This window comes from Dipodomys spectabilis, unplaced genomic scaffold (genome assembly GCF_019054845.1).
Source record: "Dipodomys spectabilis isolate Male_0828 unplaced genomic scaffold, ASM1905484v1 ptg000234l, whole genome shotgun sequence".
In the NCBI taxonomy this organism is placed as follows: domain Eukaryota; kingdom Metazoa; phylum Chordata; class Mammalia; order Rodentia; family Heteromyidae; genus Dipodomys; species Dipodomys spectabilis.
The window spans coordinates 6,315,078-6,331,147 of NW_024870911.1; the positions used below are offsets into that span (position 1 = coordinate 6,315,078).

At 35.4% G+C, this 16,070-nt stretch overlaps 1 protein-coding gene across 1 annotated transcript in view; it reads right to left on the bottom strand.

Moving 5' to 3' along the window:
* Positions 1-16,070, bottom strand: part of Trhde (thyrotropin releasing hormone degrading enzyme) — a 388,269-nt gene that overhangs the window by 166,060 nt on the left and 206,139 nt on the right. Inside the window, exons 4-5 of the mRNA XM_042698986.1 lie at positions 13,757-13,911; positions 10,723-10,836 (exon numbers count right to left, since the gene is read on the bottom strand). Coding sequence (XP_042554920.1) covers positions 10,723-10,836; positions 13,757-13,911 — 269 coding nt within the window. The remainder of the gene's footprint in view (positions 1-10,722; positions 10,837-13,756; positions 13,912-16,070) is intronic.

Here is a 16,070-nt window from a genome sequence, read left to right on the forward strand (position 1 = left end):
AAATTCAAAAGTGGAGTTTGTGGGGTGGGAGTTGGCTCAGTTGTAGAATGCTTGCCTCACAGGCATGAGACACTGGCTTTGATTGCTCAGCATCACATAAACAGAAAAAAGCTGGAAGTCGCAATGAGGCTCAACTGGTAGGACACTAGCCTTGAGCTGAAGAGCTGAGGGACAGCTCCCAGGCCTAGAGTACAGCCCCCACAACTGACACAAAAAAAAAAAAGAAAGGAAAAAAATGGAGTTTCTAAGTTAAGGAAATGATTACAAAACAAATTTAGCCATGTAATATGAAAATAATAATAAGTTGTTAAATGTCCATATGCTATTATGTATGCATGCACATGAAGAATTTGAATGAGGTATGACACAATGGTTTTGAGCTATCCCATAAACAAAGCAACTGCTGACATGGGCATCAAAGAACCAACACAAAACAAAAATTAAAAAGAAGTCATCACAATATCCCAAATTCGCACACAGAAACCATTAGAGATGAAATACAGTGCATGCAAGAATGTGATATATAAAAGTTCCGTAATTAGATTACTTGTGATATTTGTTACATAAAAATTATCACAATGAATACCTTATTTAGATGCTTAAGTCTTTGACTAAAATAAATAGGGTGAATAAGATGTATGAAAAAATAGAGATGCAGAAATTCTCAGCAATATTTTGAACCAATTTATATAAATTTTCTGAACTTGTATGCTGTTAATAGCACTTAAGAACAGTATCACTGAAGTAGAAATATAAGCTAGAGAAAATAAGCTAGAGATAATAAAATGAGTGAAGGAATTAATTGGACACAGGTGTTCTTGAAGCAGGTTCTGAGGGAGAAATACATTCTGACATATCTTCATTTCAAGACAAATATGACATAAAATACCTAGAACTTTCATTTCTCAGTCCCAGAAAGAGATAAAAGATAAAGATATAAAATAATTTAAAAGAATGACATAAAATTGTGAATGGTAGAACCAGGCAGGTTATTTGGCACAGTGTTAAAATATTTCCTACCAAATAACTTTAGATTCAAGGATGAGAAGAGCTGCCTGAATTCTAGGCTGAATAGTGGCCTACTCAATGGAATATTTTTCAGACTCTGTAAGAAAAATGACAATAGAGAAGATGTACACTGCCAAGAGGGCAGAATGGCTTAATCGTGGATTAAACAGGTAAGGTGTCCTGTGATACAGAGTAGATTCTATGTAAATATTAATTATTAAAAAATGTTTCAGGAGCTACTCAATCTATCTTTTCATCAATCTCAAATTATTTTGTTGTTTTTTTTTTCATTGCCTTCAAAGGGAGCTCTTTCATGCTTTTTATTTGATCACTTAATCCCTATTTTCATGTCTGGCATCCTTGCTTCATATATGTGAACAATATTTTAAAAAACTTGATGGAAAAGAGGAAAACATTTCATAGAGTGTTTGAACTGACACAATCGCAGGCTGCTTAGAAATGGCTTGTATCTTAATATCATTTAAGATATTTAACAGTTAAAACTAATGATTAATGATTAGAAACTTAATGACTTATTTTTATTGGCCTTTGATTATCTTCATATCAGAGCTTTGCAAAACAAATTCTCCTTTAGGAAAACACTAAAGAATATCTGATATTGCAAATTGATATGTTATTGAAAGATAACATTTTTTCAGGGCAAGGCAAGGGACAGACAAAATAATAAGATAACCTGCTGTGACCAATATTTTATATTTGAGACTACCATGCCTAAGTAGAATGTTAACATTTTGGTGTCCAATTTTGGCATTTTCAACTTTTGGCTTATCCAGTGACAGCAAGCGGGAATATGTTTTAACACTGCTGTTACTTGAAATGAGAATGTGCAGGCTGATTTCCCTCTGTAATATTTCTAGGCATGAAAAAATGGCCTTGATTATTGTTAGGCTGCAGGTTCAGTAAGGGCTTTATTATTTAGTATCTAATCTTATAAATGCATTGGCTGGTTTTTAAACTCCTAAGAAAATTTGGAAAGACCTTGACACCATGCAATGTGAACAGTCTTCAAAATAAATGCTTTATTCCATAGAGAATGTTCATTTGTCTTTTATCTCTCACTTGATAGCATACAAAACCTGAAGCAATGTCTTTCTGAACAACATGCTTTCCTTTTAAAAATAAATCATCTTTTAAGAACAGGTATGTTTTTTTTTCAACTTGTGGCTTAGCTTTGCTTTAAATTTTAAAAAACCATATATAAAAAAGATATGAAGTAATACTACTAAAAAACACCTGCTAGATATTTACCTGAATGGACAAAAATACATCTAAATTTTCTAAAATTATCTTATTTAGGAAAAGGGATTCTTCTAAAATGAGACAACCCATTTAAATATTTTGAACCTTTTCCAAGTCCAAACAATTGTGAAGTCAAAAATTTTGATTTTCATTTGAAAAACCAATTATGAGTATAAACAAAAATATAAACTACTTCTAAGTATTCTTCATCTATTTAAACTAAGAAACATTGTGCAAAAAAAATTTCTAAATCAGTTAATATACTTAAGTGATTAACTAATGAGTGCTTTTCTAATAAATGTCTTACTTGTTTTTTGCTACCAGATGTCCTTACTGAGGATACTAATAAAAGCAGATGCTTTATGAAAAGAATAGAACTAGCTCTCCCTAGTATAGGGAAGAACATTTAAAAATATGTTATTTGCATTAGTTGCAATCACCTTGTTATTTTCACTATTAATCCTTGCTGGAAATATTTAGTATCACATTGGTTAGGATCCAAGTCTCAGGATTACTTAACACTGGATTGTGTTCGTGTTAGCCTAATGTGTGCTTTCTTTTAATTTCAGTGTAAACAGGATGCATGGAGCACTGGAACACATAGTTGGCACATCAGGCATCTTCCTGCACTCACTCTGAGGATTAATATGGCACAGGGACACTTTTCTTTAATGGAATTAGCTGCTGTGTCCATGACAGCTCTACCTCTGTCATTGTTTCCTCTTTATTTATTTATTTATTTAGTCAGTCAGTCATGGGGCTTGAACTCTAGGCCTGAGCACTGTCCCTCAGCTCTTCAGCTCAAGGCTAGTGCTCTACCACTTGAGCTACAGCACCACTTCTGGCTTTCTGATAGTTATTGGAGTTAAGAGTTTCAGGGCGTTTCCTGCTTGGACTGGCTTTGAACCATGATCCTCAGATCTCAGCCTCCTGAGTAGCTAGGATTACAGGCATGAGCCACTGGCGCAGGCCACCTCTTTGTCTTTCTTATAGACCCATTATCCTCCAATGCCAAACACTGCTCCGACCACCAACATTAGGGGAAAAGAAACCCTTTTTTCCAGAACAGGGAGATACAGCTTCCAAGTTTCTCGCTAATGGGAACTCTTTAAAAGTCTGTATTTTGGGAGGAGATAAAAATTCTTGCAGAGTGAAAAGGAAGGAAGAGTGAAGGAAAAACACAAAGACATGTATTTTGAAAACTGGGACCCCAAGAGATTCACGCACGCATTACTTCTACTGTCCTTCTAGTCTTTCACTGTGGATGACTTTTAAACAACTGAATATAATTAAGAGCCCACAGGCCTTTGAGACTATACAGGAAATCCTTATATTTTTTTCACATTCAATATGTGAGAGAAATCTGAAAATAAAATAGTAATCAGTATAAAACAATTGATGATCTTCTAGTTTGGTGTGAAGAGACAACTCTTATATGGATTTTGATCGTAATAGATAGTTACAGCTCTATAGAAAACTAAGATATGTATACATAGATATATATCTAGATGGATATAGATAAATAGACATAAGCATATACAGATATGTGTTAACTATAGATATAGATACACATTTATTTAGTATTTAGTATTCACAAGATTATAAAATGAGTATATCTAATTTCCAAATGGTTTATCTCTGGCCTCAAAGCTCTGCTAAATGAACAGATTTTAATTTGGTAAATTATAGGTAATACCAACAAGCAACAAACTATTGTGGATAGTATGTTAGTGTATATTTTTAAAGTATGTAAAAGCATTTTCCGTATTGCCATTGAATCAAGAAATAAACACCTAAACAAGTAAATTATTAACCTAAAGTAAATAGTTTCTACTACTTTTACACATTCTTCTTGAAGAGTATTCACCATATGTCTGCATTTAAATGAAAAGAATTAAACTCAATGAATACAATATTTCAGATTCTTCTTAAAAACAAAATTTAAAAACCTGAAAAGATGATTTCATTCCAATGCCTCATATTTTAATAGGCAATTGTCTTTGGAGCATTTTACAATGAACTGATCTAATTAAAGAATCTATTTTTATTATTTCAACCCTGTCGAGGATAGAAAGAAAAAGAGATTCATTTTACATTTTTAGGCAATACTCTTTGAGATATTCTAAATATTTTGTGTAATGAAGTCTACTTACATGACTTTGCATGAGTAGTTGTCATTGTACCTAGTGTTCTTATAAAATTTGAGGAAGGCTGTGGGGGGTGGGGGGGAGATGGGAAAGCAGGGAATGTAAGGGGAAACAATGCTTGATAAGAAATGAACTCATTACCTTGCTCAAGTACAGTATTTTCACAATAGAAAAACCTTATTAATAATAAAAAATTTGAGGAAGGATATTTCTAATCTGCAGACTTTATCAATATATAATTTAAAATGTAATACTATGTGATGGTCTATAGTATTCCTTTAATAAAAGACTCTACCCTAGTAGTTAATGATTGCTATTACATAAGCACTTTATGACTGTTACATACATGCAAGAGACCAAGGGTGATACCCACAATACAGACTAGACAAATTCTTTTTTTTCTTTTTATTGTGAACATAATGTACAGAGGGGTTACAATTACATGGGCAAGATAATGAGTACATTTTTTATCAAGCATTGTTGCCTCCTCCTTTGTTTACCCTTCACATCCCTTCCCAGCATCTCCCCACCCCCCCAACCAATCCTCCCTCCCCCAAAGTTGTAAAGTTCATTTTCAACATGATAACTTGTACTTCTCATTGTTGCAAACGGGTCCACCTGTATCCATAAACGACTTGTTTTTCCCCTTCTCCTCCACAAATTATACCGACATAAAATATAGTGAAAGCAGGGGTTATACTGTGGGGGAGGGACATACAAAGCAACAAAGAAATAATCTTATAAATGCGTTAGAAACAAATGCATGAAAGAAAAAAAACATTTAAATATATATCTAAGGGTTCATTTTCCTAACATCACATTATCCGACCTTTTCTGCTTGACTCATACATATACTAGATATTGCAAATAAGGGAAACCATGGGACTTATGTTTCTTTGGGCTTGGCTTACTTCACTTAATATAATTTTTTCCTAGCCTTTCCATTTCCTAACAAATGGGGCAATGTCATTCTTTCTGATGGAGGCATAGAAATGCATTGTGTATATATACCACATTTTCTTGATCCATTCATCTACTGAGGGGCATCTGGGTTGGTTCCATATCTTAGCTATGGTAAATAATGCTGCAATAAACATAGTTATGCTGGTAGCTTTAGTGTGGTCTTGTTTATAAACATTTGGGTAAATGCCCAAAAGTGGGATTGCTGGGTCATAGGGTAGCTCTATGTGGAGTCTTTTTAGGAACCTCCATACTGCCTTCCAAAGTGGTTGAACAAGTTTACACTCCCACCAACAATGAAGTAAGGTTCCCTTCTGTCCACATCCCCTCCAGCATCTGTTGTTATTAGAGTTCTTGATTTTTGCCATTCTAACTGGGGTGAGGTGGTATCTCAATGTTGTTTTGATTTGCATTTCTTTTATGGCTAGGGAGGTTGAGCATTTCTTCATGTGTCTATTGGCCATCCTTCTTTCTTCTTCAGAGAAGTTTCTCTTTAAGTCTTTGGCCCACTTATTTATTGGGCAGTTGTTTCTTTGAGGATTTGTTGTTGGGGGATTTAATTTTTTGTGTTCCAAGTATATTTTAGATATGAGACCCTTGTCGGTTGTATGGCTAATGAAGATCTTCTCCCAATCCGTGGGCTTTCTATTGATCTTGGGACTAGACAAATTCTAATGGAAATTTATGCAATTTACATGAGGATGTGATTTCCTCCACCTCAGTATCAGATCTATGCATCCTTTTCTGGGATACATGAAAATCCTTTAGTCATGGATCATTTTTTTAAATAAAAATGATGGAGAATTGTCAAACAATAATACTATGTTAAGCAACTCTCTGGCTATGTCACCGTGCAAGAGTCCACATGGCAGAGGTAGATAAAAATTGATCTGAAGAGAATGAATCCAGACACAAAGTTTATAGAAATTATTTTAAAATCTATATATAACTGATATACATCCTGGTGTCAAAATATTTTACTGGTATTGGAAATGCACAGCATCTCCTCATAAAATCAATGCATTTTCTAACAGAAGGTTCAACTTCCAGGCCGTGGCATCATTTCACATTTGTGCAGTGGCTTATATATTTATTTCAAAGACCTCACAGAAATTATGTGTAACTTACTAAGTCCAACCAGCCGTCCCACCTTTCAAATGATAAGGATGTGTTAGAGAGATGAAATGGCATTCTTAGAATCTGAATTTCTTATTGCCAATCCACACCCCCTCCCCCCCCCCGACCTTACATCTGTAAAGACATTCCATCTATAAAATGATAAATTTGGTTAGTTTCAAAGGGGAAAACATTTTCACACATACACACACACATACAAACATTTATTTTATGTAGTGTTGCTAATATCAAAAAGTAATTGTTTCTGTCCTGGAAACTGGCTCTGAAAACACATACTCACATATAAATAAATCTAAGTGTGTGTGTGTGTGTGTGTGTGTGTGTGTGTGTGTGTGTGTGTGTGTTTATAACAACTAATCAAAGCAAGTATATCAGCTTAAATCAGAGGAAGAGCTTTCTAACAATATCATATTTAATCCAGTTCTTCCTTATAGGTGTTCCATGGAAGGAAGCATGTATTAGTAATCTCCCTAGCAAATTGAAATTACATTTCAGTGTTTGAGACCTAGTGTCTGTAAATGAGAAAGGCACTGTTTTTGAGATTAGAGGCAAGAGAGGTCAACTTTCTGAATTTCTCTGCTCCTGACATGAGCTTGACTTCTCATCTTTCCTTTTTAGTTTCAGTCATAGAGAGGCCCAAGCCATGCACTCATAGGCAGGGGGCTGCGCATAACACACCTATGCAGCTGCTGCTGAAGCTATCATCACTCTTACTCCAGGTATTTCTTTCTCTCTTTGCTGATGTCATTATGAAAAATAGGACTGATACAGTCACTCAGCTTTCTCCCATATTTATGTGGTCAACTTTTTCTTAGCATTTCATATGCAAAAAAAGATATTAATAATTTATAGTGGGACAATTTGTTTACAGAATTTCTTACAAGTTTCATAAAGTCAGTATGTAGAGGTATTCCACTGAATGCAAGGAAAGCTACTAAAAAACAAAAACCACCAAAGAACAGGAAATCTTGGTAATTTTTATAATTCGAACAGAAAGAGACAAGAGTCCTTCCTATTTAGAAATTAATGGTGATAGGTATGTTGTCATTTCTTAGTGATAACAGTTATCCTTCTGTGTGACTGATCATCCATTTGTTAGTTTTTAAATCTATACTTAATCCAAATCATTATATTTTAACCACATAAGGTATTCTGTTTTGTATCTGTACAGATCCGCAGGCTTGAACTTGGGGTCTGAACACTGTCCCTGAGCTTGTATGCTCAACCTTAGTGCTCTACCACCTGAGACACAGATTCATTCTGGCCTTTCTGGTAGTTAATTGGAGTTAAGAATCTGAGATGGTGTCATTCTTCCATATGGAGGCATATACCACATTTTCTAGTATTGTTATCCCTTCCTTCGTTTTTCCCCTAACATCCCTTCCCTCACCACCTCCCCAACTCTTCCCTCCTCCTCCCCAAGTTGTAAAGTTTGTTTGCAACATAGTGTCTTGTACATCTCTTTGTTACAATAGGTTTACCTGTATCCTTGTTTTAGCATTTTGTTATTTCCCTTCTCCTCCTCAAGTTAGAAAAATGTATATACAAGACGAAGGGCACCAGAATCAAATACAGTGAAAACAGAGATTATAACATGGGGAAAGAACATACAAAAGAAAAAAATCAAAAAACAACAGCAACAAAGATAAAACCTGTGTTCCATATTTTCTTGATCCATTCATCTACTGAGGGGTATCTGGGTTGGTTCCATATCTTAGCTATGGTGAATAATGCTGTGATAAACATCGTTGTGCTGGTAGCTTTAGTGTGGCCTTGTTTGTGCATTTGGGTAAATGCCCAAAAGTGAGATTGCTAGGTCATAGGGGAGCTCTATGTGGAGTCTTTTGAGGAACCTCTATACTGCTTTCCAAAGTGGTTGAACAAGTTTACACTCTCACGAACAATAAAGTAGGGTTGCACTTTGGCCATATCCCCTCCAGCATCTGTTGTTATTAGATCTCTTAACTATAGCCATTCTAATTGGGGTGAGGTGGAATCTCAACATTGTTTTGATTTGCATTTCTTTTATGGCTAGAGAAGTTGAGCATTTCTTCATGTGTCTATTGGCCATTCTTATTTCCTTTTCAGAGAAGTCTCTCTTTAAGTCTTGAGCCCATTTATTAATCAGGCGGTTGTTTCTTTGAGGATTTGTTGTTGGGGGAGTTTTTTAAGTTTGAAGTATATTTTAAATCTGAGACTCTTGTCCATTGTATGGCTAGTGCAGATCTTTTTCCAATCCGTGGGCTTTCTATTGATCTTGCTAGCTACGTCCATGCAGACGCTCTGCAGTTTCATGCAATCCCATTTGTTGAAGCTTTCTTTGATTTGTTGTGTTTCTAGTTCTTTATTAAGAAAAGTTCGGCCTGTGCTGAGGAGCCCTAGAGTTTCTCCTATTCCTTCCTGTAATGTTGTGTCTGTTTTTCCTTCCAGGTCTTTGATCCATTTGGAGTTGATTCTGGTGCAGGGTGGCCAGAAAGAATGACACCACCCTATTTCTTAGGAAATGGAAAGACTTGGAAAAAATAATATTAAGTGAAATAAGCCAGACCCAAAGAAACACAGGTCCCATGGTTTCCCTTATTTGCAATAACTAGTATATGTTGAGAATAATTTTGCCTGCTTGTCTATCTGTATATCTGAACATATAAAATGATGCTAAGCAAAATGAACCCCAAGATAGGAACACAAGAGGTTTTATCTTTATCACTGCTGTTTTTAATGTGATATTTTTTGTTTCCTTTGTATGTTCTTTCCCCAAGGTACAATCCCTGTTTTCACTGTATTTGATTCTGGTGCCCTTCATCTTGTATATACATTTTTCTAACTTGGGGAGGGGAAGGGAAATAACAAAATGCTGAAACAAGGATACAAGTTGACCCATTGTAGCAAAGAGATGTACAAGAAACTATGTTGCAAACAAACTTTACATCTTGGGATGAGGGGGGAGGAGTTCGGGAGTTGGGGAGATGGTGAGGGAAGGGATGTTAGGGGAAAAAAAACAAAAAAAGGGAGTAACAATGCTAGATAGGAAATGTACTCATTACCTAACTCATGTAACTGTAACCCCTCTGTACAGTGTCTTTACACCGAGATTCATATATATATATACATATATATATATGTATATATATATATGTATGTATATGTATATGTATGTATGTATGTAAGTATGTATGTATGTATACACACACACCTTTCCTGCCCAGACTGGCTTCGAACCAGATCTCAAGACTCCTGAGTTGCTAGGATTACAAGCATGAGCCCTCAGTGCCCAACTCACATGAGATTTTTATACATCCAATATACATTCTGTATTTAGGTGAAGAACACAAGTCACAGTCATATTAGATCTGATACCTTTGTAAAAATATTTTGAAGAAAAGCTATGTTCATAAGTCAAATAATAAAATAATGAAAAGAATATGAAACTCATTCCACGTACTCTTATACTAAGTTAAGTACTTTGAAACTGAAGATACATGACTATCCTTAAAACTATCAAAATCTAGGTTTCCCAGAAAGGAATTCTTAAAGAAAAAAAAAGACTATCAAAATCTGTCAATTTTCACCTCATGTATAATTCTGTTGATTACTTTTTGATCTAACATGTATTTTTTGTAATGAGGAATAAAAAAGATTTTATTACAAGTAACTGGATGAGCTAAAAAAAAAAACTTACCTGTGTATGTGCAATGTCATTCGTAATAATAACGTCTATTAATATTGAGACATAATGAAATAATAAATCAGTAATAATCCACAGCATAATGAAAATTTTAATGTGGGTTCAAAGTCATCTAAAATCAAAAGATACTTTTAGAAATATTTCTGTAACCTTAAGGTTTTAAGTTACACATTTATGAGATCCTTCACATAGTATTGTGTGGTATTGGTGGTTTTTCTTCGAAGTTTTATAAAGGCATTTTAATTCATTTTGATATCCTAATGAATTGCAAATGAGTTTTTGAAATTGTACATACATAGATGAATGAGAGTTGAAATACATAAAATATGGACAAACTTCATGTATATAATTAAGATATATTAATATGGTATTATTGCTATAATAAGTTAACATTTTCTTTACCCAACAAGAATCAGTTGAATTTATGGTAGAGAACTGATAGGGTGATTTATGGATAATCTCACATTTCATGCTCAGATCAGTGTTCTACAGAGATTCCAAAGGATTAGAGGAAGGTAAACTTACCATGTTCCAGCCAGGGTAGAGGTAGTCTGTACCCACAAATTCAAAGTAGTGAGCAAAACCTTCCTTCAACCACACATCTTCCCACCAAACAGGAGTCACAAGGTCACCAAACCACTGTAGTAACAAAAGAAATGGCCATCAGATGAAATCTCATTTATCTCACACCAAGTTTACCTAAAATGTATTACATAATAATTACCCTAGCTGGAGGTCAATCCTCAATGGATTTTGTGATCTCAAAATGTGTTGTGGTAAGACTGCATTGCTTTATTTGACTATTTATTTATTTATTTATATTTTATAAATGCATTCAGAAAAGAACAAAAAAGAATTCTTCATAAAGGGGAGAAAATAGATGACAACTATTTTCAAATATTTGAAGATCTATTATAGAGAAAAAGAAAAGGCTTGCTTCTTGTGACCCTACAATAGGGAACAACTTGGGAATACTGAATGTAAATTAGAACTGGTAAATGGCCGCTGAAAGTGTAAGAAAGTCTCTGAGTGATTAAAGTAGCCTGATATGGGAAATGATGTCTTGAGAGGCAGTGAATGACTCATCACTAGAGGACCTAGAACCATTGTCCCCAAGTGGCAGAGCAACTCAGAGGATTCCTTGATTAGCCTCACTGAAAGCTTCAATGGTCCTCAAAAATTGACTCTCCAGGATGGGTCGACCAAAAAGCAATTCTGTCTCTCAGATTATTTCATGATATATAATGTTGAATTTTTTTTTTTTGGGGGGGGGTCTGGTCGTGAGGCCTCAACTCTGGGCCTGGGCGCTGTCCCTCAGCTCTTCAGCTCAAGGCTAGCGCTCTACTACTTGAGCCATAGCACCACTTCCGGCTTTTTTTTTCTGCTTATGTGGTGCTGAAGAATCGAACCCAGGGCCTCAGGCATGCAAAGCAAGCGCTCTACCACTGAGCCACCTTCCCAGCCCTAATGTTGAAATTTCAATGGGTGTTTTATAAAAGGCTGCATTACTCTGGAACTCTTGTTTATTTTAGGAAAAGTTAAAAGAATTCTTTCCTTTTTATTTCATAAAAGAATACATTACAAGCTAGGGACTATCTTAAACATTTGAGATTCAGTGATAAAGAATTGGATTATGTCCCTTCTCATACAGGTGATAATTTATTGTGGAAGTGGGAAATATGAGATGTAGAAGGAGATTAATAAAGCAAAATAAATATGAATGACACTTTGGGGAAAAACAAAAGAGGGGGTTAACAATGCTCGACAGGAAATGTACTCATTATCTTACTCAGAGAACTATAACCCCTCTGTATAAAACCTTGGGCAAGAAGTTTCCAAGCAGATGAAAATAAACTTTACTGTAAAAACTCTAGGTGGGAATGAGCTCTCCAAGAAATGAAAGATCTGTGAGACTAGCATATATAGGAACAGGATGGAGCAAGGACAAGAAAGGCCTTAAAGGCAGATGAGTACCAGGTGAAAAACAGCTTTCACAGTAACAATGAAGAGCTCACTCCTAAGTATTTCAATATTAACAATAAAATATCACCCTTCCAGGAATCTCTAGCTATGTTGATGACAACTAAAGCTTTATTGTCACTTGCTTAATTTTTTAGCCAAAAATTAATAACTAACAACCCTGTGCTTAGACTTGCAACAGCAAACAGGTGGGAAAGGAAAGCAATGCCAAAATTAACATGACAGTGATAATGACAATTATTCCTAGTTTCTCCTGTTTTCTGATCTATTACTTCATAGTAAGAAATCTACCACCACTAAGATTTTATAAGCAATTAACTCATAATATTAAACAATATAAAACAAGAAAAAAATCAAAGTCTCTGAACAATTACAGCATTATCAGTGTGCCTTGACTCCAACAGAAATGTACATCTAACTTGTTGCTTATAGAAATATTCAGAGGAGTTTGATTTTTGCATCTGAGTTGTTAGGCTTAATGGAAGTCACGCTCTTTAGCCAGAAGAGAAGCCCAAGTTTTATCTGTAATTGATCATTCGATTTTCTAAAGTAAGAAACACATCTCATCTAGTCAACATGACAGATATAAACATTCTACAAGTTCACTGCAAAAGGCTGACATTTAGGTAAATGCTCACATAGCTTGAACCAATCCATCATTAAGTCAGATTCATGTATTAGCATTTAACAGTTCACATTTTTTTCACTGACAAAATTATCCATGCCATTCTTTCTTTGGTCTTTCTAGCTTTTAAAAAATTCTTTAGGTTTACAATATTAAAAATCATGCTGTATTACAGTGAAATTTTGGTAGTTTTCAGTTAAAAACCATGCATATTTACTAGGAATCAGGAAAGGTATTCCTTTCTATTATTAATAAGTACATCTATTTTAAGTGTGTGTTTTGCCACTAAAATCAAGATTTAGATTAGCAGTGAAACTAAATTACTCTAATACCTTCCACTCATTTTAAGAAAGTGCATAAAATCAAAATGAAATTAATTTTATCTCAGCTTCACTACAAAGCTGACTAATTTACATATGAATTTCTAAACATGCCAAGGAAAAAAAAATAACAATCATTTGAGAACAAAGAATTTATGGCTGAGTTAGTAAAAGGCTTCCTAAGTGTCTAAGGCATGGGAAAAGGGGAATAACAAATTGATTTTGGCAAAAGCAAATTCTGACACGTACACAAAACTCAGCTGCGTCTTGAGACATTACACTAAATCATCGCCATCATGACACTTACCATAGACACACACTAATAATCACCAGGAAGAGGGGCGGGGGGACCAGATAGGAAAGAAAACAGCAACCAGATGAGGCTCCAAAGGTGTGGCTGGGCAGTGGAAATGTCAGTCATTTCCCAGTACATGTAAACTGAATGACATTTGTTTTCCAATAAGATCTGTTTATGTGTTTGTGTTTGTGGTGTCACGTGGGAAATAAAAGTACGCCATGCTTGGTATAAAACTTAATAGGGAGAGTAATAATTCATCTCTTCTAATTGAGGGATCTGAAATCATTCTAGAGAGTTGGTATATGATACTTACACCTTATCCTTTTATTCTCATACCTGGTGACATATCTCATGAACAATGACCATGGTGACATCCAGCAAATAAGAAATAGATGAAACACTGGGATCCAGCAGTATTCTTTGCTCCACAAAAATACTTAGTCCCCAGTTCTCCATAGCAGCATACGGATGCTTAGGCACAGCTAAAAGATCTAGAAACAGAATAAAACAGTTCCATAGGCTTTAACACACACGCACACACACACACCAGATTCTAAAGTTTCATCACCTAAATAAGTCCAGAAACCTAATGAAAAAGGATCTTAGCTTGTTTTTAGTAGTTTTTTGGCGTGTAACGTCAACAATCTGCCATTTCTGCGTGACGGCAGAAATACAGACTAGCACTAGAAATATTGCTAAAACCCACTCACTTCAGTTCACGTTCTGGCCCAGTACTCTCAGTGGCTGCAAGTATGGGCATCCTGACTGAAGGGACTCCATCTCAGCTTCAGGACTCTCAGCTTCAGAGAGTCGAGGAAGCAAGCACAGGAGGAGCCCCTAGAGCCCACTCAATGCAGTAAATATTACATCCTTAATTTTATCTCAATATTGTCCAAAAGAAATCACTTTATACAGTTTTTAAATATGACATAATCTTTCATTGCTATGTTCTAGTGTATTTTCCCAGTCCGATTAAAAATAAAATGGTCCACGTAAATGCAGCTTACAGAGAAGGCTGTGACAGTGGCTTATAGTGGCACTGTATAGTGAGGGACTTTAGAGAAGCCCTGGACTCTGCTAAGGATGTGACATCTGTAAATCACTTAATTTGTTTTTCTTCTTACTTTTCCAGAGCTGAAGACCAAACTCGGGGCCTAGCAATTGTGAGGCAAATACATTTCCACTGAGCTAACTCCCCAACCCCAGAACAAATTTGATTTATTTTTGTTTGTTTATGGGGTATCAAGGAATCCAACTCAGGGGCTCATGCATGCTAGGCAAGAACTCTACTGCTAAGTCACCTTCTTAGCCTTTCACTTAATTTCTTCAGACCGCAATTCCCTCACTTATACAGTAGAGTTATTGCCCTTATCTCTAAAATGCCTTGTAACCTCAAAATTCTATGATTAGATAATTCTAAAATTTGTGTTCATATTAACTCTACTTGTGGTGACACACACACACACACAAAAGTTCCTGCTTTGATAGACTCCATCTACTCCAGACACATAGCAACGATGAATAAAATATCAAAAAAAAGAAAAGTGAATTTTTTTTTAAAATTCCAGGCTCAAAACATAAAACAAACCCCAAATTTCTGCCTGGACCAGAAATGGCACAGAAATGCAAAGTGGCAATAGTATGCAAAGCCACAGGCCTGCTGGGTTCTGGCTCCAGAAGCAACTGGGAACTGGCTCTGACAGGACCCACAAAAGCCAAGAGAACTAAAGCCAAGCTGACTGCCTGATACCCAGGGTGGAGGTAGGGCAGACATGCTCATAAGAAGCCCAAAATAGCTCTTGCTCATTGCTTCCCGGGAAAGCTAGCAAGTGACCTGGTAAGGATTTGAATCCTGTAGCCTGGCTCCAGAGCCTCTGCCCTTAATCCTTGTATCGCAGCCTCTGACCCAGTGTTCCACATCTCAATAAAAATCCTGGAGCACCGCCCTCCAATCCCATACATAAATCATGTAAGAATGTTCATTTTGATATTGTTAGTAAAAGGAATGTGAAACAGCTTTCAGCAAGATAATGGAAACAGAAACAATGGAAGAGTTGCATAAAGAAATGCTAGACACCAAGCAAAGTAAGTGACCTCACCTCAAGATTATAACACCAATAATATCCCTGTGGAAAATTTGAGAAATGTAATATTGAGGAAAGAACCATACATTACTCTAAAAAAAAAGCAGAATAATACCATGTGCCACAGATAGAGAGTAAGGATGAAACAATATGCAAACACACAAAGCAATGATAAAAGATCAAAGCCAGGATCATGATTCCTTCAGGGAAGAAAGGAAAAGCAAAAGATGAAGGAGATTCTCAAATAATTTAGTATGAATGCCGATAATATTTATGTTTTCAAGTTGGTTATGGATACTTGGGTACAAAAGGAAGGTATTGTTGATTCATTTATATGTACAATAAATAGTCCACAACGAATAAAACAATAAGATAATCAATAGTGTAAAACCTTATTGCATATGGTTGATTTTTATTTATCTTCAACAAATATCATCTCAACATAGATGATTATAATTTATATTCAGAATGAAGACATGGCATTTATAATACACTCAAAAAAATTAGAGTAAATAAGGATAAAAAGTGACATGAGGGAGGGAAAACAATCTGAGGATATTGGAAAA